This window comes from Pinus tabuliformis, chromosome 1_2 (assembly GCF_031772625.1).
Source record: "Pinus tabuliformis cultivar Carrire ecotype Pingquan chromosome 1_2, CPIR1, whole genome shotgun sequence".
NCBI lineage: Eukaryota > Viridiplantae > Streptophyta > Pinopsida > Pinales > Pinaceae > Pinus > Pinus tabuliformis.
The window spans coordinates 391,615,419-391,640,137 of NC_142298.1; the positions used below are offsets into that span (position 1 = coordinate 391,615,419).

A 24,719-nucleotide genomic window follows, 5' to 3' on the forward strand; every position below is an offset into this window, starting at 1 on the left:
TTGAGGGTCCTCCACTTTTGTCTCTTCTTTCTTTGAAACATTGTCCTGATGATTGATCCTATTTGGGATTTGAAAAGTCAACAACTTTCAGATATTACTGTGGAAAATCCAAACAGGCTACAGAAGTCTAAAATCTACCAATATTAATATCATTATGCTCATATTGGTGACAAATAATATTAGAGCTTCCCACAAGTACAATCCAAACATCTCTTATGCAGCTTCTAAGAAGCCAAAAATTATTAAATAATCTCTCTATTCCACCAACCAATACTTAAGAACACCCTCTAGAACCTTTTTCTTCTGTCCAATTTTTAAATAAAAGGACATATCCTCTGGATTTCGTTTGCAAGCTACATAGTACATACTACATACAACACAATTCAAAAATAATAGAACTAAAATTTCGACTTTAGGAACATGATAAAAAAGTTAAAGTGTAGGAAAGACATTAACGTCTGCAGGAAGGGATAGAAAGTTGGAACAAGAAATGTTGTGGAATGCAAAGTTGGTAATAGAGAATGCAAAACACATGAAGGAAATAGAACAATCACAATACAAAACTCAAAGTCTATATAGGGTAGATTGTCATAATAGATAATCCATGACTAAGTGTTAACAAATTACTTTTATCTTTAAATTGCAGTATAGTAACATAGAAAACTACAGATTCCTTGAACCAGAGTATCATTCCAACACCTGATTTATCACAACAATATGATTCCACTTGTGATAACTTTGACCAATTAATACATAAAAACAAAAATGACCAGAATATTTTGGACAAGATGCACTCCGTGCAACATGTCCAGAAGACGATGAATGGATCTGGATTCTAGGTGAACACGGAAAGGAAAGAATCAGTAGAATTTTCAAGACTTACCAGGCTCTGCTTCAATGCCCCAACAATAGCATCCTCGTTCCCATCCAAGGACATAATTGGCCTTGCAAGACTTGGAAGAGCTGATTCTATCTGCACGTCAGAAAACAATACGTGAAACAGTAGTAACTAACTTTCAACATCTATATTACCTTTGATATTGACTGATTTTGAAAAGAAAAAAGAAAATGAAAGTGGTAATTATCAAAAGCATTTTGAGATGAGATAACTAGAACAGATAGAAACTTCATATAGGCAAGCGCTCTCTGCTACAAAAGTTACAAACAGAGGGAAACTAATAAATGACTAATGAATAATAACGTTGCAGAGCAGCCCACGGGGCTTTGAATTGACAGAATTAAGGCACTCCTTGCAAAAAGGTCACTGGTTCAAATCCCCCAGTGAGTGAGCCAACCAAAAAAAAAAAGTTTCAGAGCTCTAATCAATGTTGTAGGAGGCCACAGAAACACCCACAAAAGGATCTGTCTGTCTCTGTATATTTGGCACATTAACAGATAAAAGTGCAAGGACCACCCATCTTTCCTCTAAACTGTTGACAATTCCTCTAGGTTATTGTGCATCCTGGTCATATATATCTACCTAATAAAAAACAAAGGCCTTAGCAAAAATAATGTTAAAGTAACCAAGAAAAATTGAAATTCAGTTTAAGATAATAGACAGTTAGAACTAGACCTCAGTTTCAACTCTCACTCTAGGTAACAAAAATGCAAACCATATCCAAATAGAGGTTGCCTACACACAATAATCCCAACCAGACTCCAGAATCACAATAGGATAAAACCTCATTTGTTTGAAACAGACTCAAAAACTTCATTCTGGTATAGAATCTTGATTAAGACTCAAATTAGCACAAATATAAACTCATAAATGTACTCATGTTCCACATCATCTGTGGATAATACAAAAATAAGTTCCAATTAATTTAAACAGAAAAAAACTGAAAATTATTTATAAACGGAAGAACAAACCCAGAGGAGGACTAAAAGGAAATATTAGATAATGGAAAAATAAGTATTAACTGCAACCAATCGCATAAAATGCATCGCAATTATGAATGCCTTTATTTAGTTGTTAACTGGCCAGTTGACTTTTAGGCATTTGAGATGTTTCAGAGAGGGCTATAAGCCACTAACCTTTGTTTTGCTATGTAAACGATTTTGAATATAACATACATCTATTCTCAATCCCCCTCGTCCAAACAATCATAGAAAGGTATTATTGCACAGTCAAAAAAAAATGATCCAAAATTTTATATAAAACAGCACTTAGGTATGATGCACAACTTGGCCAGTCAAATCAACAGAAGACTTTCATATAATGACCATAAAGCTTCATGATGAGTTGCACCAACTTAAGACCTATTGGAAAAGAACTAGACAAGTGAATAATAAAGTTTGAAAATAAAAATCCCCGATGAAAACAACGACAATTACAGAGAAATACATTCAGAACTAAAAATCACTGGTCTTAATCCTTAACATGACACTTCATTTGCCACCCCTTTGCTAATAGAGTAGTGACTGATAATCCTCCCGTCATCTGGATTACTTTATTGGTGCCACCTACGTTTTTCTAGTAAAAAAATCAAGTTGTTATTTTTTATTTTCTGAATTTTCAGTAAGGACTAATTTCTATATAGAGCGATCATTATTAAACAGTGGTTAGCACAGATCAAGTAAAAAAAATACCTCTGTTACAGAAAGAAAGGGGTTAGAAATAAGACTTACTGGCTTGTAATCAAGAATGGACATCATGCCATAGTTGTCTCTAATAACACGCTCAATCCTTGCATCACTTTCAGAAGCCTGTTTCAGATTTGCAGCAAATCTATTCAACCGATCCTGCAAGTTCTTCGTGAGAGTACTGGATTGTGGTCTGGTCCATCGTGTTCCAAATTGTGTCCTGAATTGAGCATCCTCTCTTGCCTCTTTCTGCAATAACTCTTCCGTCTGGACAAGTAATTCTTGATTTACTCTTCTCAAGTCTTTTAATTGTTGCATTTCAGAGTCAAGACCTGCAGGCCCACCACCCACCTGTACTGCTTCAATATCTTCCTTAAGCTGCTCAGGAAGAGTGGAATTTCCTTCCAGAGCTAGCAGTGAGTCGGGAAGATCCATTTCTTTCACCTTAACTCTCGTGATCTCACTCTCTTGTTGCAGCTTCTCTGCCTGCATTCGAATGATCTCATCAACCATTTCTGTGTACCTGGAAAGGGCCTTTGCACTGCTATCAGGTACAAGCTGAGCAAACATTTTTTCCTTACTAGCATCCAGAATCTCATGCATAGGTGTTGACTTAACAAGAGAAGCTGTAGGTAAAGGGGACAAGGTGTTAATTGCAGGAACTCTCATAAGGTAAACTCTGTCATTTTCCTTGGTTGCCCTTTCCAAATTTCGATTAATATTACCCTCCAATTTAGACGCCATCTCTAAAAGTGGTCCCACTACTCCTTTGGCAGACTTCTTAGCATCTGTAAGAGTAGTAAGTCCAACTTTCAAGCGTGCAATTTCTTCTGCGATCTCTTCTTTCTCATGTAAGTCAAGACTTAATCTATAACAAGATTCAGCATAGAATTGTGCAGCTTTGAGCTGTACATGTGCAATCCATGTCCGATCAAAGTGTTGATTAAGAGGTGGGAGATTCAGGGCTCCATATGCTTCTTCATAGTACAGACTAACCTGTCAGTTGAAGGTTTAGTTAGACTTCTATGTTTGCACTTTTAGTTTTTCAATCATTTAACCAAAATCTCCAGGAACCGGCTTTCGAACTTGCAAAATAAAACTGCAGAAAATGACTGGGAACAATAACAAGAGCAGACTGTGGAAGTTGCCAATTAGACTGTTTTGTTTAATGAATTTAATCTTCTGGTTCAATGTGTTAAGCTGCAATTTAATATCACTTCTCGTAATTGTTACGCTAAGGCAAATCTCATAATGATGTCCCCGTGACTAATCTAATTTGGGTTTGACTAAAATTTAAAATCTCATGCAGAGTTTAGAGGAAGCAGCCACTTTTTGTCAGTATTGGCAGATTTCCCGTTTAATTCACAGTCAAACTCTAACCATGTTCTGATAGATTTGACTAACTTTCTCGATCTAAAGGTCCTTCAAATAAATTACCAGTTAAATATATGTCAGAAAAAACAAGATCCAAGTAATACTCAAGCAATTTGTTCTTGAGAAATTCAGTACTTCTTGTTTGAGGAAATTTCAATGTCTTTATTACTTCTTACTTCGTCGATTTGTCTAATGTGGCCCTAAATTCAAATAAACTCTCCAAGCGGCAATGCGAGCCAATTCTTCCACATGTTATCAAGATATACCTTACCACAACAGTATGCAGGAAGAGGCCCCCTGGCTTCATTTTAGTCAATGTACGTGTATTGCTATCTTAATTGACTCAAAGATGTCACCTGTGCCTCATAGAGCTGAACTTTTGTTCTATAAAGGTTCTGATCTTAATTTTGCCCAAATTAGTGCCTTCAGCTATCAATCTCAGTCTTATGTCTGCCATATTCTCAATTAAACTGATTTTGCTACCCTTAGCTTTGGTTCATTTAAATTTTCCATTTGTATAAACTTTCCACGAACCGAATTCGAGCTAAACTCAGTATTGACTGGGGTAAATTCTTCAGCGACGAATTACAATTAAACAAATTTTCAATCAGAAACAATAAAAATGATTAGTTTCTGATGAAAACCGTGTTTGATTGGATAAATCTCTGAAAAATAGCTCTGCATAGCAATTTTGATTTCCTAAATAGAAAATTTTCGAATTCTTGCACAAAACAAAAATTCAACCAGAAAAATCCACTAACCTGCCTGGCGACCTTGGAACAAAGGGAATTGGGCTTGCCATCGGAGATAACCTTCTCGAAGAAGCATTCCTGAGCCTGCGCAAGCATAAGCCTCTCGAGCATACCCGCGCATTCGACGGACACGTCCAAGGTAGACTGCCCTACAGAAGCCTTCATGGAGATATTGTCCCTCAGTAAAGCAAACGCCCCTGCCGCTGCCTGGAATGCATTGCAAGCCTGCTTGAGCCCGTTGGCAGTGGTTCGATCCGCGGAAAGGGCGAGCTGGCTTTGAATTGCAGCCAAATTGAAGACCACGGCGGCTTTCTCCAAGTGGATGTTCTGCTGCGCGGCCTTCTTGTTCTGTTTGAAGGCGTCGTACCAGGTGAAGGTCACAGTGTGCACATGTTCCTTCTCACTGGAGATGGGGAACCTCGATTCCATGACGCATAGGGCCTTGTAGTAATTCTGCAAGAGATCGCGACGGGATTCCAGCGAGTCCGAGGCCTTCTCCACATCGTTGCGCATCTGTTTCACAGTCTCGAGGTCGTCTTCCATGTTCTGCGCCTCACGCTCGGAGTAGTGGATGACGATGTACTGCCTCAGGGGCCTGTACAGATCGATCGAAACCGTTTTTTTCTCGTGGATCGCCAACATCACGTTCACCGCCATCGTTGGTGCGGCCATTGGAAGAGTAGGACCAGACCCACGGATCGACGGACGGGCGCACAAGAAATTGAGGTAGACGAGGAGACAGGTCCAGGGTTGGAATTCAGTTCTGATTTTATATGAGGATGAGAATCATGGAAGTCGGGGGAAATGAATTGGGTGTGTGACTATGTTATTTGGAAATGGAACATTTGCTATATGTATTTAAATTTTTTTATAATATTTTTACTCTTTAACTGAATAATTATTATAATTTTAAGAAGATTTTTTTTAATTTTTAATGAGTTAAGAATTTTTTTTAAATATAAATTGAATAAAGGTATAGTATGGTATAATGTAACAACAATTTATTAAATTTAATTAATTTGGAACTTTAAAATTACAGTAAATAATTTTGATTTTACTTTCTTTACTAATTTTCAGCAACTAAATTTTAATAAAAATGTCAAATATAATAAATTTTATATGTGATAAAATAATAGAAAAGATTGAATAAATTCTATAAAGCTTATGAAAAACAAATCCAAATTTTAAATAACTATAACGTTTTATCTCGCGTGTTTTCGTTCGTTTAAACGAGTCATGCAGCCGACTTTTAACCTCCGTATCTCGATTTTCACCCATGTTTGACCAGAGCGTTACTTCTGCATGAAGTCATCTATTAGGATAGAAGAATAAGAAGTTATTTTGATGTTTACGAGGTTAAAAATAGTTTATGATACACATTGTTTTTTCTATCTAGATCTTGTGAAGTTTCACAATAAACGCTACCAGTTTCTTGACAAACCTCTGGCTAAATGGATTGTCCCAAGAATTAGCTGCTAAAATATTTGCATAACTTTCCATCTTGTCTTTGAATGAAATGATTTTATGTTTCCACTTTTCCGGAATACATACTCTTTCCTCCCACACTTCTTTTGGCATTTTCCAGATCTGTTTCACAACGGAGTTGGTAAGAATTAATCCTTAATTGAGCAATAAGAATTTTGATTCTCCAATAATACAATTCTTTTGGTCTTTTCCAGCACCCTGTTTCACAACGGAGTTGATAAGAATTAGTTCTTAATTGAGCAATAAGAATTTTGGTTCTCCGAAATATTGGATAAGAATTTTGGTTCTCCGAAGTATTGGTCCCTATGTACGTTTTTTTGTTGATGATTATGAGTGGGATTAAACTCTTCAATATAATATTTTCTCTTTCTCCCTAACTCCTTCCCCTAAGTAAGTTTGTGGAACACATGCTCAAGCAAATACCTCATTTACTAAACCACCATTTGTTATTTTGTCGCATCCAAATCTTTTTTCTTCTCCACAATATGTCATTAAATACAACCTTAGGCCATCTGTGCTCTTCCATTTGCTTACTTTTTTTTAAATATCTTATGCTCTGCACCATAGAAATTGTTTCAATAGGAGCAGTCCCTGTTTCACTTAACAAAATAGCATAAGGAACTGCAATTTTAATTTTGAATTTGTTTGTAATCAAACGCTTCTGAATTTTCTCAATTTGTTTCCACTGCATGTCAGATGTACTGTTGGCCCACATGTCGGATGTACTGTTGGCCCACATGTCGAATGTATTGTTGGCCCGCAGTTCACAACCATAGAGAATCACATGAATCACTAAAAGCCTAAAAAGAGTTAGAGTGGTTTTCTAGTCCCATAACTCTATCTGTCTACACCTATTTTGAAAAGCATAAAATGTTTTCCAACCCCCAAAGTTCTTTTCTTTCTACATCCATCCCCACTTAGATTTTTGTTGAAGTCAATTCTGAAGTATTTGTAATCCGCAACTTCTTCCAGAATGTTGCCTTCAAAGTAGAACTTATGTTGGTTATGTTTTTTTTGTTATAGAAAACCACTACTTTCATTTTGTTAATATTTATTGCATCCCCACTCTTCTACAAAAATGCTCAAGGGAAACTAAGTGCTCTTGCAAACCAAGAGCATACTTAGCAATCAGAATAAGGTCATCTACATATAAAATGAGCCTTATAACAAACTTGCCCAAATGGATACCATCACCCCCTTGCGAATTTAGTCACTCTTCAAGCTTGTCGATATATAAACCAAAGAGGGTAGGAGACAATGGGAAACCTTGTTTGACCCCGATATCGCTTCTAAAACTTTCAGAAATGTTTGGGAAAGTTCTGATTTTGAGTTTCACCTCTTCATATAGTCTATGCACAACTGCTCTCAAATGCCTCGAAACCCCAAGTTCCTCCATTATGTGCCAAAGTTTATCCCTAGGAACAGTGTTAAAAGCTTTTCTGAAATCAACAAAGCAACAAAAGGCTTCTTCCTTTTTCTCCCAAACTTTTTCAATGATGTGCCTTAAAGTTATATCATGATCAACTATGGAATGTTTAGGTCTAAGACATGCTTGCCCTTTAGCATGTTTATCTCTTTCTTTTGCCCACTCGCTAATTTTATTTTCTAAAATGCTTCCAAATAACTTTCCAAACAAGAGGTTTATCATTATGGTCCTATAATTGGAGGGATTATTAATGTCACCACTCTTGAAAAGAGGTATTGTGAGAGTAGTTGTTCAATCTGTGGGGAACCCCTGTAATGTGAAGTGCAAGAATTTTTAAGCTCCACTTTAAATATTCTACTTGGAGATAAACTATGTTTGAGCAATTTTGTAATGTGAAGTGCAAGAATTTTTAAGCTCCACTTTAAATACTTGACTTGGAGCTAAACTGTGTTTGAGTAAAAATGGATCAGTGTAATAAAATGTAGTTTAGCTATGGTTTTTTTTTCATTTAAGGAAATTGATTATTAGTATATGTTTCAAATAATAATAATAACAACATTTTTTAATATAATTTGATGGTATTTTAAAATAAAAGTAAAGATGTTAAGTTTTTTTTTATTTTTTTTTGTTGAGTTGAGATTTATAAAATACAAAATTAAAGATTTTATCATTGTGAAATAAGAGTAAGAGTTATATGGGTAAAGGCTTTATAAAAAATTATTAAAATAATTAATGAGTAATTGGAAATAAAATTATTTATTATCAATGTTAAAATTGAAAATTTGAAAGAGAAACGATTATAATATATAAAATTAAGAACTATAATTTATTAGCTTAGATTCATCTTAAAATGAGATCTATAAGATGGATCAAATTTTTTAATGTAAAAATTTATTCATGTGAAATTGTCTTTATCATTTAATTCTTCTATATTAAATAATTAAAAAAATATATACATAAATTGATTTCATTTAATGTTTGATACATTTAGGTGTAAAATGGATCTAGGTTGGTTTAATTGCTTTAAATGTTATCACATATATATGTACATATGTAGTTATTTATTTATTTATGAGTTATAAAGCACTTCATAACTTTGAATGCAATTTAAAAAATTATTGAATGGTCACTAAGCCAAATAAAACTTAGAAATTAAAATTGAAAAAAAAAAGGAACAAAAGGTTAAATCGCAAATACAATGAATAATGGGTTTCCAAGAGTTGGCTAAGTTTGTGGCCATCATCCCAATTAAAAGTATTAGGATATTTTTCAATTTTTAGCACTTCTCAAATGATACAAGAGCAGTAATAAGGTGTTGAAGCCAAAATATTAGTTTGGTCAAAGTAGATGAGATGATTAGATTTGTGGGAGTGTTCAACAATAGTTGACTTTGAGATGTGGTTGTGAAAAGTGTCAGCTATATGCTCTTTGAAACGAGCTCTTAAAGATCTTGCCAATTTGGCCATGTTTGATTTGATATGGAAGTGAGGGACTTTGTAAACTCTCTCATTAAGCACGAGTCAAATTTATCCCAAGCAGTTCTTAATAAGTGTTTAAGGGTTCAGAGAGTGTGTTGGTGTTCTTTTTGTCCAAAAACTGGAATTATTAATATGTAGTACCTTAGATATAGGGAAGAAAAATTAGAACTAGGTGTAGGGAAGAGGAATGAAAGTTTTTAGATTTAGATTGGCAAGCTAAGAAAAAAGCCTTGTTGATTTGAGATATTGAATAACTAATTACCACAAGGGACATAGTTAGGCGAGCTTTTTCTTTCTCAACGAAATGAGGAGCCAAAATTTAAATGACAAGAGTAATGAGAGTTCTTAGAACAACAAATTTGTCCACAAGATGATGGTGAAAATGGGCATGAAGGTATTGATCAATGTGAGTCTTTTTCCTATAAAGTTGGTGGTTAAGGACGTCATTGGGAACGCAAGTAATGAGAACATTGAAAAAGTACAGAGTTTTTTTCATTTTGAATTTCCATAGCAAATTGGATATGTGGGAAATGTTGTTAATATGGTTAAAGAAAGAGGTTAAAGAGGGATGGTCATTTGGCCAAACATCAAAGGTATTGTCAACAAAATGGAAAAAAAAAAACATTTGGGCTTAAAATGAAAGTTGTTTAAGACTATATATTGGGGATAAGGACACCCCATAGTTGTACCTTCTTTTTGTTCATAATGTATCTCTTTAAAGGTAAAAAGGATTGAGGTGACATAGATTTCAATATGATTAAGGATTTCTAGGACAACCGATTTAGACATAAGGTCAAGAGCATTTGAATCACAATTAGGGTTAATAAGGAGACAACATCAAAATTCATTATGGTGTTATATTCATCATGGTGAAGATGATGACTTTTTTTAAATAAATCGTAGGCGTCTTTAATCTATGGGGGAGTTTTTTCGATAAAATATTATAGTTTATCAACAAGGAAGTGGGTGCTCCTATAACACTTACTATTGGCCTAAGAGGGACATATTATTTATGAATTTTAAGTTGACCATAGATCCTAGGGGTTTGAGGGTTTTAAGAAATACGACATTTCTGAATGGAAGGGTACAAAGATGAAGATTTGATGACTTTAATAACTAAGCTAGTTATGGTCTTGATTATATTCTTAGATAGAGGTTTATGTGAGGAAGAAGAAAGAAGGCCTTGAAGTCTAGATTCAAAGTAAGAGGTATTCATAATGATTGTAGCATTACCATTTATCTGATTTTAAAATAATGGTATTGAGGTTATTATTAAGGTTATGGATGGATTAGAATCATTCTTTTTATGAGTTTGGTTTAGGAGGTTTGGAAAGACAAATAATTATACCACACTCTTATTGAATTTCTTCAGCTTCATGTATGGGAAGATGATATGTAATGGATTCGATAGTGCAAAGAATATCTTCTATGAGAATTTGATGGGGAACAAGGGCAAAGTTGAACCCTTTTTATAGAAGATAGATGGGAGGAGGGTCAAAGATCAAAAGAAGATAAATTTATAATTATTGACAAATGGGGGGTTTTAAAAGCATTGATAGAGGTAGGATCAAAGCTTTCAAATGACAAAATAGTGTTCAAAAGGCCCTTAATACTTGCATCATTATTAGAATTTGTAGAAAAAATATAAATATAAATAAGACTATATATATATATATATATATATATATATATATATATATATATATATATATATATATATGTTATATATATATATATATATATATATATATATATATATATATATATATATATATATATATATATATATATATATATATATATATATATATTGCAACTCTCATTGGAGATTAAAGCTAGATTAGAGATATATTTATAAAAAATTAAAAAAAATTAGAGTTACAATAGGAAATACTTAACAATGTAGAATTAAAAGAAATAATGTCGTCGTAGAAAATCAAAGATGAAATAGATTTAAAAATGCTATCATTAGGGAAACACATGGAAGAAAGAGGAAAAAGAGTGGTTTCAATTAGGGTATGCAAAGGTGGTGGTAGATCAAAGAGAGAAGTCGATGAAAATGTGCTCGAATGATTTGTGAATGGATTAGAACTCATAGTTTAAAATTGGATGGGTGAGGGAGTAGTTAGAACAATTGGAAATACATAGAAATGCCACATAATTGAAGAATAGAAAACCTGCAAAGATACATCCATTGAGAGGTTGATTTTAGAGTGGGTGAGTAGGTGAAATAGGTTTAATGTCTTGAGTAAGCCAAAATTGATTTGATATTTAGAGCAAGTGTTGAGAGTAGTGAGGAGGAAGTTTTAGAGGGTGAGGATATGGAATAATTCATCGAGGAAACTAGGGAACTCATAGGTTGGGAATGAGCAATAATTATCAATAATGAACTCAATTGGAAGGATGAGGAAATGAGAAGAGCATTATGGGAAGTTGAAGAAAAAAGAGAATATCATAGGTAGGTTGATGAGAATGTTGAGGGCGAGTAGTCTACATCTTAGTAGTTAATTTATTAAATTTATGAATTTGTTTTAATGAGGTTGATTCAGTGAAATTTGAAGCTACATTATATGACCCATAGTGGATAATAGATTGTATATCAAAACAAATAATAGACGAGATTTTAAGATGGAGCTTAAAACCCTTGTGAGATAAGTGGAATGACTTGGTAAAGTGTATTTATACATGGAGAGTAACATTGTTAACACTTCTAAAAAAGCACTTGAGATCAGGTCTCTAATGTTGCTAATGAATATGAGTAAACAGGGGGAAGATAAAAGAATCACAACATAACTTTAAGAAAGTAAGATCAACATCTCTTCTTTGATTTTAATTCTAAGCTTTTAAAAAATCTTAGTCTCCTTGAGACAATCCTCTCTATAGAGGTTTAAAATTTTAGGGTCTAGGCTTTCATAATTACTCATAATGATGCTTGAGCTTTCTAGAGATAAACTATGTATGAGAATTTGAAACATTGAACATTTTGAGTGCACACTCCACTCATCATCAGAGATAAATAAAGCTAATAGAAAAGAGTGTTGAAGTTGAGATTTGTAATAGTAGCATAATTCATACACCAAGAATGTAACAACCCCTCCCACATTTAGCTGCTTTTACAAGCTCCCCATGGTAAATGTGAGGTGAGTGCTACTATGACATGACTTGACCTCCAAGTTCCAGTTATGGAAGTGGGGTCGACAACCCACAACTTTACTAAAATCCCTTAGAGACCACATACACCACTTAGAAGGCTGAAAACCACCCCTGGTGGTCAATCCTTGAGCTGAAACCTTTTTTCATTGAACTAACACCCCAACTGCACGCACAACAAGGAAAGAGTGTGGTTATAGGCCTCCAACCATATGCATAGGCCTTCTTCCATGCGATTATGGCCTAAATCCACCTGTTTTGTGCTAACGATCCCGAGATCTGAGCCACTTTTACAGGCTATCGTCCAAACCACTTCCCAAAACTGTCTGTAACTTCTAGAATCATATTTAACATGGCGACAATGCTAAACATTCAAACTTGAAACCAGAAGTTGACCTAGATTGCCTAGAACACACTAGACATTTTGTCAAACATATGGTAAACATGTGAGTTACAAGCCATGAATGCATATCTGATCTTAAATGTCTAAACTTCATTTAAGAATCACCAAGAATGTTTAATGCCCTCTCAAGTAGTTGCAACAACACCTTTTAGCCCATGCATTCATCAACCATTCAAATAATTATTAAATCATGAAAAAGATCCATAGCTAGAGCACATCATAGAACTACGCTTATAACCAACATATAACCATAATATTAACCATGACAAAATGATGCAGGTGCACAGATGGAGCACAAAATCCGATGAAGATTGGACCAAAAGGTTGCTAATGTGATGGGATGGTCACATGATGATGCTCGGAGAAATTTAAATGCTTTTGTAAGAAATTGTAAATATTTACATTAGGAAGTGAATTTTTTTTTAGAATAAATTGGGGGAATTATTTCCTAATGTAAATATAGTTTTAGTTTCCCTTATTTTGTGACTGTTGGTTGTCCCATGTTAGCGTTATTTTTAAGGAGAAAGAATGTTTAGAAAGGACAAGCAGAGGTGGGAGAAGAGAGGAGAAGCTCCCGAGAGAGGAAGAGAAGAGAGGAACCCGTTCCTCTATGCAACTACAGTCCTGAGATTACAAATCATTGTACTTTCCATCTGTGTGAACAGGAAAGTGTTTCTCTATGTGAATAACGAAGTTGAATGGCCAATGGGACTGTAAGTTGATGTGATTATGAATTGAATTAAAATCCAGTGTTTGAAGAAAATCGTTGTCTACTTATGAATTGTGTTTAATTGTAATTTGATTCCATTGTGTTGCTTATCTTTGAAAGTATGTATTTATTCTCTTGAATTACATTAATAATTTGAGTGGTGAAGCCATAGATCGTTGTGGTTTGTTCATAAATTTTGTGTATTCTTGTTGAAATGGTTCCAATGCCCGTGATGGAGTATTTGCAGTGTTCTGGTAGGCAAATGTGTGGTGATTTGAATGTTGTTAGAGTAAAACATAGATATTGCAGTAGATATGTTTGAGCACTAATATTGGAATGCGATATGTTGTTTCGGTTGTGGATTCCCCTAAGGTTAGTAATAGTGTGCTTGAGAGTTGAGCAACATGCATGTAGCTTATAGTTGTGCTAGCATTGTTTGTGACATTGTAGTTGTAGAGTGTATACGTATGGAGAAAAACAGAGCACCTTGTTTTGTTGAATGTTGTTAAACCCCTTGTATATTTGTTCTTGATTGATAAGTTCGTGTTGGTCTTGGAAAAGAGGTGAAGGAAGGCATATGAAATCACTTACTTTGTCAAGGACCCACTTAAGGACATTGGAAGTCGATTGGGAATAAGGTCGAGTCGTTTCACCTTCGCGAAACCACAATACATGCTACAACTAGAAATTTTAGGACTGCGTGTTGATGCCCATTTGACCTGCACATTACACCATTTAATAAATTGAATCCTATATAATTGGATGAGGTGAGAAAAAAGAGATTGGAAGGCGCAAGAAATATCTCTCATGGCTTTTAGCAAAGTAAATTCATGTCCTATATTGACTGCATATTTAAAGAGTTACTGAAATATTGTCAAAAAGGAGTTAAAGATGGAGCATGTGTGTGGAGCAACCTGGGTTGTTGGCAGCCGGGGTAACCCAGTATGTCATCAAGTGGTATTAGAGCGCAACTACGTTCTTTGGAGAATATTTGAGCATGTTCACTCTTTGGCGATGTATTCAGGATAACAAAGATTGGATTATAGAGTTACAGTACAACTGAAATTGAAATGAAGTGATAGTGGAGATGCTTACATGTCAAAAAGAGTTTATCCATGTAAAATGGAATTTCCAAGTTTGAAGACAACTTGTAACAACCCATGGTTGATTTTCTATGTAAATAAAATAAGACCAAGGTCATGGGACATGTATTCCAAGTTGAATGATGGGAAAAACGTAACGATGGGTATCAGTGGTGATTAATTAATGGTTATGGAAATTGGAAAAGGCATTGACGAAGACAAAGTGGCATTAATTGGCATTTTATTTATGAAATAAATGAAAATAGGAGAAAAGGAAGGTGAAGAGACACATGTTTTCATGAGAGGGAAATTGAAGGAAAATAAAGAAAATAGAGGCCTTAATGATAAAAAAGCCTTTTGAGGATAAATTCGCAACCTTTTGTTAATTTAGCTTTAGAGCTCTCTTCCATTCTCTCATACTCTTGAACACTTAGAGAAATCTTGGAGCACTTGTGGAATTCACTTGGATTGGAGAAAGAAGGCAAAGGAAAACAGGAAAGCGTAAGGGAACAGTTGGATTAACAGTTATAACTAGAATGCTTTGCAGGTAACAGGTTGCATGCTTGATTTACTTATTGATTTATGGATGCATGGTATATGCATGTGATTTTCTAGTTATGTTTTGTCATTAGCATGGATATTTCCCTAGAGTGACAGTGGTTTTATGCTTGCCTTGCCATTTCATGGATAGTCATGGTGTCGTGAGTTTTTTTCCACTTGTGTTTTTCTGATTGGTGCTTAGGTTCCTTATGGTTGTGGGTTGGAACAAATGCTCTCGAAGCCCTGGAACAACTTGGGTTGAGTTACTAGACCTGGAGCCTAGGTTGGGACAAACGCTTTGAAGCCCTTGGTGGGTTGAGTTACTAGTCCCTAGAGCCGGGTTGGACAAACACTCTGGAACCCTAGAAGGATGTGAGTTGAGTTACTAGTTCCTTGAGCCCTGGACAACTTGGGTAGAGACCAATCTAGTTGGTGTTGGTGATGTCCGACCGTGGAGGTGGAATCATTGTGGCTGAGGGTTGAGGTGGTTTGGCCTCTGGATTCCTTGGTTTTGTTTTGTTTTATTCTATTCTATGAGATCCCAAATTTATGCTTGGAATATGGCATGGGGGTGATTGGCTAAAAGAGAGATTTGGTTCAACCCAATCTATGGTCGGGTGGTACGTGGAAGTCCCTGACTTGGTTGACATTTGTATATGTTAATATGAGACATTTTTCTATTGTGATCTATGAGCATTTGTAGTGATTATGTTGGTGATATTATGGTTGAGTTTCCATGGTTTATATGTTGGTTATTTTTTGGTTATATTATGTGTATTATCTATGGCTCTTGTCATGAATTATTTAGAATTTATTAATTGATTAATATATGGACTAATAAGTGTTGTTGCAGCTATGTGAAGAGGGCATAGGGCCTTTTTTATGCAACGAACTCAAAAAAATAGAAGAAAAGATAGATCAATGACTTAAAAAATACCCTCTTTGAGGGGGAAACCTCCTTTACATTACATAAATGAACAATTCTTGGATGATACAAATGATAAGACCCTCCTTGGTATATATAGGGGTCTAAGGGGTCACAATATAAAGCCTACATATCAATAATAATGTAAGGGCACAACAATAACAATAGGGGGCTATACTAACAATAACAATAAGGGGAATATACTAGTATTATAGGGACCTAACATGCCCCTCTCCTTCAAAAAAGTGTTGTCATCAACGCTTGAGTAGTTATGGATGCTTCTGTATAAAATTCTCATCCTCCCATATGGAATCTTCAATGAGTAAGTTCTTCCACTTAATGAGATACTATAAAGTTAATCGATTTTGTAGCTATCAAGTTCTTGTTTCTGTGACTGCTTCAGGCTCAAATATGATTTTTCCTTCTTCGTCAAGTTTTGGAAACACTGTTTGAACTGGGATCTTATCACTGATAACCTTCTTTAAGCATGAAACATGAAAAATTGGGTGTACTCAGGAAGATGCAGGAAACTCCAATTTGTATCCCATGGCACCAATCTTTTGCAACACCTTGTAAGGACCATAATACTTGGGTGATCATTTATTATCCTTCTTAGCTTGCTTGAGGGACATTTGTTAGTATGGTCGTAACCGTAAAAATACCCAGTCGCCCACATTAAAACTTTTTTCATGCAATGTTGATATGCCTGTTGTTTTATGCGATTTTGCGCCAAAGTGAGGTTATCCTTTAAGAGTTGTAGAACTTGTTGTTGATGCTCAACGTGATCTTCCATTGCTTAAACCTTATAATTTTCTCTTAAATATTATGTGATGGATGGTGGATGATATCCATAAAGTGCCATAAATGGGGTCATTTTTGTTGTAGCATGGAAGAGAGCATTATACCACCATTCAACTAGAGGTAACCACTTGACCCATTGTATTTGTTTATCAAATACAAAGCAAACGAAGATATCCTTCCAAACATTTGTTCATTATCTCAGTTTGCCTGTCAGATTGAGCTGTTTTGTAGTGGCTGCAACACCCTCCAAAATTTTGTCCTGTACTCAAATTTCGGAGCCTACTGTGGATCCTATGGTCAATCGTTCCTTAGTCACTTATTGGTAAGCGATGATATCAGGCTCCCCTTTTTTATCTTAAGAGTCGTTCACATTTTTATCTTTCTACAATATGTGTCATCTTTGGGGATGGGGATTATTGCTTATTATGCAAATGGAAGTTTGTTTTTCTTCAAGGGGAAATATGCCCAGCCTCCCTTAGCATTCAAAACTGTGCAATGGATTCCTCTAGTGTCCTTCCCTCAGCCGAAACCTACCGTCTCTAGAAACTGCACAGTTTTGTCCCTCAGCTGCCCAGTCTGCCTTGCATCCTGAAACTGCACAGATGTGTCCTTCAGCTGCTCAGTCTGCCTTGCATCCTAAAACTGCACAAATTTGTGCTCCCAGGGTCTCATCCCACAACAGTGTCTTGCATCCTAAAACCGCGCAGTTTTGTCCCTCAACTGCTCAGTCTGCCTTACATCCTGAAACTGCGCAGATGTGTCCTCCTAGGGCCTCATCCCGTAGCAGACACTGCCCACTTAAACTGCAAAGATGTGTCTCTCAGTGATCACAAGAAGGATGACATGCTAGAGGAATCTCAAGGGGTTGAGGAAGAAGATAAGTAGATTAAGGAACCCAATGTATGATAGAATATCGGGACCACATGAAGACTCCATCTGATGCTCAACCCTTGAAGGGTAGGTATGAAAAATAAAGCGCATCTTTTGAAATAAACCTCTTACTTTAGCTTGAACGATTGTTTACCATTTTCATATCATTATGTCTTCAATGACGCGCATAGTTGCCAGCACTGAAAGTCATTCCATGTGTTTCCTCTATGTGTCTTGCTTCCTTTTGTTTGCTTAACCAAGTGTCGTCTTTTGGCATGTTGAGTGCTTTGACATGCTTGCGATCTTGTTCTATTGATTTCTAGGGTTTGTCTTTGTGTATTTGGGTTGTCCTATCTATGTGAACATCCATCGTACTCACACACAAAGTTGTAAGCACTGTTGCAAAAGTGTTGTCACGGTCGTCCAAAGGTTTATCCCAAGTGTCACACAGTTGCTTTCAGCTCTAGACAGTCCCACAAAGGGTCGTGCTTTGTTATGTTGTCCTGGTGTTCAGTTTTGTCATGTTGTTTAAGTGCGCTAAGTGTGTGATCACAATGTCGAGTCATCACAAGTTCACTTGCCTCTCACACTTAGCTATTTTCCTTAAAAATCTCTCGGCGAAACAACTTCGCTTCACTGAACCCCGACTGAGCTACAATACGCAATCTCAACCCTAAGTGGTGCTGCTCTGTTATCTAGAACTACATAGTGCTCGAGGTTTTCCTCCGAGTCAATTGCACTACGCAATCCCATAGGTAAGCAGCATGTCTTCCTTCCCATAACTGCGCAAAAAGTGCCTCACTGCCTATATGAACTACGCACTTCACAAGAACAGTCATTGAGCCTCCTTCCTGCTTGCTAGAACCTCGCATTAGACAGAGACTTGAGCCTACATTGCTCCCAAAAATTGCACAGAGATGTCCTCCCAATGACTTCCCTCAGTTAGGACTCACTTCTCTCAACAACTGTGCATAACTCTCATTTGGTCCCTTTGTTGTCCTGCCTTGTCTTCCCTGTGAAAAATGCATAGAGGTGTCCCTCAGGTTCCCACCTTGTAGCTGCCACTGGTGTCCTTAACTGCGCAATTCTGCCTCCCAGTGGCCTCTGCGTAGTTTTCCTAGACAATGAAGAATGTGCCCCAGAGTTCCTTGTCTAATCATGAGCTGCACTTTGTTCAGTCTCAGTGACCAGTCCCCCCTCCTTGTCACCTGGAGCTGTGCAATCCGTAATTACTTGACCCTATTCCCAGCTTGTCATTTGTCTCGGGTCTGGAACACAGAAAACGATGCATCATGTTAGACTATTTGATGTGTTCTCGTCATGAGTGAATTGCAAGAACAAGTACACTGATAGATCATGGCGAGATGATGAACGATATGAAGAAGGAGCGCACATGCTAGAAGCCTTACCTACATCTGGACGGATGAAAGAAGCAGTAGGTGAAAGGAACACATGCACATAACCATCTTGCAAGACCAAGACCATTGAAGACCTCACAACATCAAGCCATGCGAAGGAGAAGACAAAGCACACCTGAGAGTACATACATCACTTAGCAACGCAACAGCTTAACATTGATACCACAACCAGCCAGTACATGTCAGCAGTGTCGTGTCAAGTTGTGTCACGATTTATCAAGGCCACATCACCATTATGGGCCATAACTGTTGTAACTGAATGTAATGTAAAGTGAAATTCCAATGTACGCACACAAGAAGTTGAAGATTCATGTCAGTTGAAAAGTCATAGTAATTTCAACGGTCATGAGGGTAGTCCAAGAGTCACAAGGGTCAAGCATCACCCTTAGCTATATATACCCCTCTATTAAAATTGGAAACTAGGGCCAAAATCCATGTGGATTACCTTATTTATGGCTTCTGATATTTTTCCTAGATTCCTCTCATTGAGAGGTGTAGGATTGATCTAAAGATCATCCGATTCCGATAAGTATTTATGGAGATATGAATTTATTTTGATTATGGACAAATTGTCAAGGTCAGCCAACAAACTTATGTAGGCTCAGAAGCCCAACAGTCATGTCTATTCAACCTCAACGTTTGCATATAAATACAAGGAGCATTCTCCTCATTTGGACAATTCAATTCACTCATCTTCTCTCTCTCTCTCCTATGCATAAAAGGAGCCTCTCTCTCTCTCACACGTGTGGCTGAAAGGAAGACGTCCTAGGGCAAGGAAGACATAGAAAGAAGGATGCTAGGGTAGTAGGTCATATCTTTGACCAGCGTTGACCAAGTGTTGACCTTCCAAGAGTGCAGATTGGGTGTGGTTGCCTCTCCTAGGCAAGCCGCAATTTTTGGCACGAAAATCGAGGTGATCTGACCTCTGGTTTGATCGATGTTGACTGCCCTAGTTTAGGGCTGCAAGTTGACTTCAAAAATTTGCAAATTGACTGAACTTTTTGGGCTGTTCAAGGGTTGTTTCTTCAGTTTGTTCGGGGACAAGTTGATCGGAAATTGACCAAGTATTTTAGAGGTCAATTTCAGCTAGTTTGACCAAGTTTGACTTTGTTGATCCAGGGTTTGCTGCTACTGATATAAAATTACATAATTCAGATATTGTACTATTTCTCTCTGCTGAACTTAAAGATAAAAGAAGATTTGATCAAAGGGTTTCCCCGCATTGGGGTTTGTCCCTAGCTAGCCACCACATCTTGTGTCTCTTGTCTGGGCTTGTTTTATGTTGATCATTTAATGTTCTATCTGCACTTTACTTAATGTATATGTGATTGCTAATCTATGGCTAATAAGAAGAAAAATAATTAAATTGCTCTAAGCATAGAACATACCATAATTTAACGTGGTATCAGAGTTGAAGTGAAGACAAAGCCCAAGCAAGAGAAAGAGAAAGAGCAATCACCAAAGAGAAGGTTGGCAAGGCTATTTTAAAGAAATCATGGGGTCCTCAACACACTTCCCTGCTGAAGACAAACTCCGTGAGAAGTCTGACTATCACGGATGGAAGATGTCTCTCGATCTAACGTTAGAAGAGCAGGAAGTGTTGGACCATGTGAGAGGCGGGATTGTTGAGCCTCCATCAAATGCATCCGCTGTTGCTAGGAACAAATGGACCAAGGGAGAAGTCAAAGCAAGGAAGATCATTTGGGACTCTATTGACAAACACTTGGTGGCCTATGTTTCCGAGCTGAACACTTCCAAAGAAATCTACGATAGACTGGTGAGTTTATTTAAAGTTAATGATGCAAATCAAGTCTTGTTTCTTAGAAATAAGCTCAAGGAAATTAAGAATGGAAAAGATGAGATTATGCAAGCATATTTGTTAAGGATCACCGAGATCAAGAACGATCTCCTATCTATTGGGGAAGTAATTCCTGACAGGGAAATGACACTCACAACTCTTGGAGGACTACCATCTGAATGGTATATATTCAGGACTACTCTTCTCAACAATAACGTAATTCCTATATTTGAGGAATTAATGGCCAGATGCATTCAAGAAGAAACGAGGATGGAAGAGCAAGAAATGCCCATACTTAAAGGTTATCCCTCTGCCTTTTCTTCTCATACTAAAAGAAGAAACAATTTCGGGGCTAAATTCAAAGGAAAGGTTGGACCAAAGGGTGGAAGAAAAGGATGATGTTACAATTGCAATTAAACGGGTCACTATGCTAGGGAGTGCCATGATAAAAGGGACTCACACCGGGATGATGATCAAAATCCTTCTCAAGGCAATCAAAGGAATGGTAGGTCAAATGGCAGAGGTAAAAGAAGTGTCGGAATTCAAGGAAGAGGACAACCATTCAAGAAGGCAAGAAATTCCAGGTATGAATCTAACACTGTTAACAATAAGCAAGATGAATATTATCTACCAGCAGCTCTATCTACTACTGCTCCCCCGGACTCACTGGGAAATTGGCTTATTGATAGTGGTGCCTCAAGGCACTTCACTGGTTACAAAGAAGCTCTCTATAATCTGATAGAGAAGGAAACCAACCTAGAAATTGTTCTTGGAGATAATTCAAAATATCCCATGAAAGGCGTAGGAAATGTCACTCTTCAATTGAATCAAGGTAATACCATCCACTTACAAGATGTATTATATGTACCTAATCTCAAAAAGAACCTGGTGTCCATTTCGGCAATGGAAGACAAAGGCTACAACGTGGCCTTCAACGATGGCAAGGTACGTGTATGGAAAAAGAACTTTAAAGATGCTTTTACTCTTGGGTTTTGAGTTGATTCATTATATCAGGTCGGTGGAAGTCCGTTGGGTGTCATGTCTTGTGACACATCTCTTTAGTCCGAACTATGGCATCGGAGGTTTGCTCACCTTCATTATAAATCTCTACCCGATGTAAGAAGAATGGTGACCAGGATGCTCGAGTTCAGATTAGAGCAAGAAGGTGTATGTCCAGGATGTGCCGAAGGGAGCTCAAAAGGGGACCATTCCCCTCAAGCCAAAGCAAGACCTCCAATATATTGCAGTTGGTTCACTCAGACATATCTGGTATGATGCCTGTGAACTCCTTGGGAGGATATTTATATTACCTGACTTTTACAGATGATTATTCTTGCAAGACTTGGATATACTTCTTGGAAAAGAAGGATGAAGTGTTCTCTTGGTTTCGGCACTTCAAAGCCTTGATCGAGAATCAAACCAAAAAGAAGATCAAGATCTTAAGGACTGATAATGGGATTGAATATGAATCCAATGAGTTTCATGACTTTTGTAAAGAGGCTAGCATTAAGAGGGAGACTACTACGCCATATACTCCTGAACAGAATGGTGTGGCAGAAAGGAAGAATTGTACAATTGTGGAAGCTGTCTGTGCTATGCTCCATGATCAAAGACTTCTGAAGTTTCTATGGGCCGAAGCTACAAATACCACCATATATGTACAAAACCGATGCCCTCATCAAGCATTGGGTTCCAAAACTCCCGAAGAAATGTTCACCGGTAAGAAACCTGACGTATCTCATTTTAGAAGTTTTGGAAGCCCTGTATATTTTTCATGTGCCTAAAGAAAAAAGGACTAAATTGGGTGCATCTGGAAAGAAAGGAATCTTCATGGGCTATAGCGAAAATACTAAGGGTTATAGAATCTATGTAGCTGGTCAAAGGGAAGTCGAGATTAGTCATGATGTCACCTTTGATGAAGATATGGCTTTTAGAAAGGTAGACAATCTTCCTACTTTAAGGGGATCTAAAGAAGCTGACATCGGGGAACCGAAGGAAAAAGAAGATGAGACGATGCCTAATGTGGAAGAACCTATGGATCCTATTGATCCTCCTCCACAAGAGCCTTCCTCTTCTAGGAAGAGGCCTTCATGGCTTAGGGGGACACTTGATAATGCTGAAGGACACATTGCACCCCGAGGAACCTTTCGAGAAAGTAGGAAGCCGAACAGGTATCAAGGATACCTGACCATCATGAGCACGATCATCCAAAATGAGCCTTCGTCATTCACAGATGTCGTCAAGCATCAAGTATGGAAGGATGCCATGATCGAGGAATATGAGTCCATTATGAAAAACGATGTTTGGGATGTGGTCCCCAGACCCCAGGACAAAGCAGTTGTCACTTCAAAATGGCTTTACAAGATAAAGCATGCAGTTGATGGAAGTGCAGAAAAGTATAAGGCTCGTTTTGTCGCTCGTGGCTTCTCCCAAAAGGAAGGTATAGACTATGATGAGATATTTGCACCTGTTTCCTAATATACTACCATCTGCTCGATCATAGCCCTTGTTGCTTCGCAAGGATGGAACCTACATCAGATGGATGTTAAGATTGCATTCTTACATGGTTCGATCAAAGAGGAGGTCTATGTGGAGCAACCTGAAGGATTTGAGATTTATGATTGAGAATCTCATATGTGCAGGTTGAAGAAGGCCCTCTATGGGCTAAAGCAAGCACCCCGAGCATGGTATGAGAGGATTGATAGCTACTTGATGAAATTGGGATTCACTAGGAGTGAAGCCAACCCTAACCTTTACTTTAAGGTTATAGATGACAAGCCTCTCATACTGGTGCTACATGTTGATGACCTCTTTCTAGCAGGTGCAGACCCTCTCATTCACGAATGTAAGAGGAAGCTGCCTTCTGAGTTCGAGATGAAATACCTAGGACTTATGCACTATTTCCTAGGACTGGAAGTTTGGCAGAAACCAGGGGAGATTTTCCTATCTCAAGGAAAATATGTGGTGAAAATATTGGAGAGATTCAGCATGGTGGAATACAAGCCTGTAACTACCCCGATGGAGCTTGACTTCAAGAAGTTAAGCGGTAGTGCTGCTGGACCTATTTTACGAAATGCTACCGAGTATCATCAACTCGTCGGAGCATTAATGTTCTTGGTGAACTCCCGTCCGAATATATGCTTTGCAGTCAACACATTGAGTCAACATATGGTTGAGCCTCACCACTCACATTGGATTGGTGCCAAGAATCTGTTGAGATATCTTCGTGGCACAATCACTCATGGGTTGAGATACACTGCCAGAGATCTGAGACTGCTTGGGCATATTGATGCTGATTGGGTAGGCAGTGTGGTGGACCGAAAGAGCACTTTCGGGTGTTGTTTCTCTTTGGGATCTACCTCGATATCCTAGATGAGCAGGAAGCAGAAGTTAGTGGCTTTGAGCATCGCCGAGGCAGAGTACATTGCTGCTAGCATGGCCTCCTGTGAGGCAATCTGGTTGCGAAAGCTCTTCAGTGAGTTGTTTGGATTTACATTGGATACCACCGTGATTCTCTGTGACAACCAAAGCGGGATCCGTTTATTGGAGAATCTCGTATTTCATGATCACTCCAAGCATATTGATATCAGGTACCACTATATTCGAGATATGGTGCAGCGAGGAGCAATAAGGCTCCAACATATTGGTACAAATGAACAGGTCATCGACATTTTGACAAAGCTCCTAGGAAAGGTCAAATTCCTGACTTTCCAAGAATGACTTGGTGTCATTCAGAGAACCTCTTATGAGGGTCGAGTATGATGTATTAAGCTTTGGGAGCTCCAGGGGGGTGCAGGGTACTTCTTGGAGCGACATGTGACCACAGGGTGACTCACCATCCCCTGGTGGTGCACTATGTACATGGTAAAGGTTCAACCTTCCCCTGTGACACCCCATGGCAACTGTGGAACATGATGATTAGTTC

At 37.4% G+C, this 24,719-nt stretch overlaps 1 protein-coding gene across 1 annotated transcript in view; it reads right to left on the minus strand.

Annotated features, from left to right (window-relative positions):
* The window catches only part of LOC149206012 (Endosomal targeting BRO1-like domain-containing protein), a 131,664-nt gene extending 126,128 nt beyond the window's left edge, over positions 1-5,536 (minus strand). Inside the window, exons 1-3 of the mRNA XM_089395256.1 lie at positions 4,719-5,536; positions 2,629-3,579; positions 884-973 (exon numbers count right to left, since the gene is read on the minus strand). Of these exons, the coding sequence (XP_089251382.1) occupies positions 884-973; positions 2,629-3,579; positions 4,719-5,381 (1,704 nt within the window). The 5' untranslated portion in view covers positions 5,382-5,536. The remainder of the gene's footprint in view (positions 1-883; positions 974-2,628; positions 3,580-4,718) is intronic.
* Positions 5,537-24,719: the final 19,183 nt, after the last annotated feature.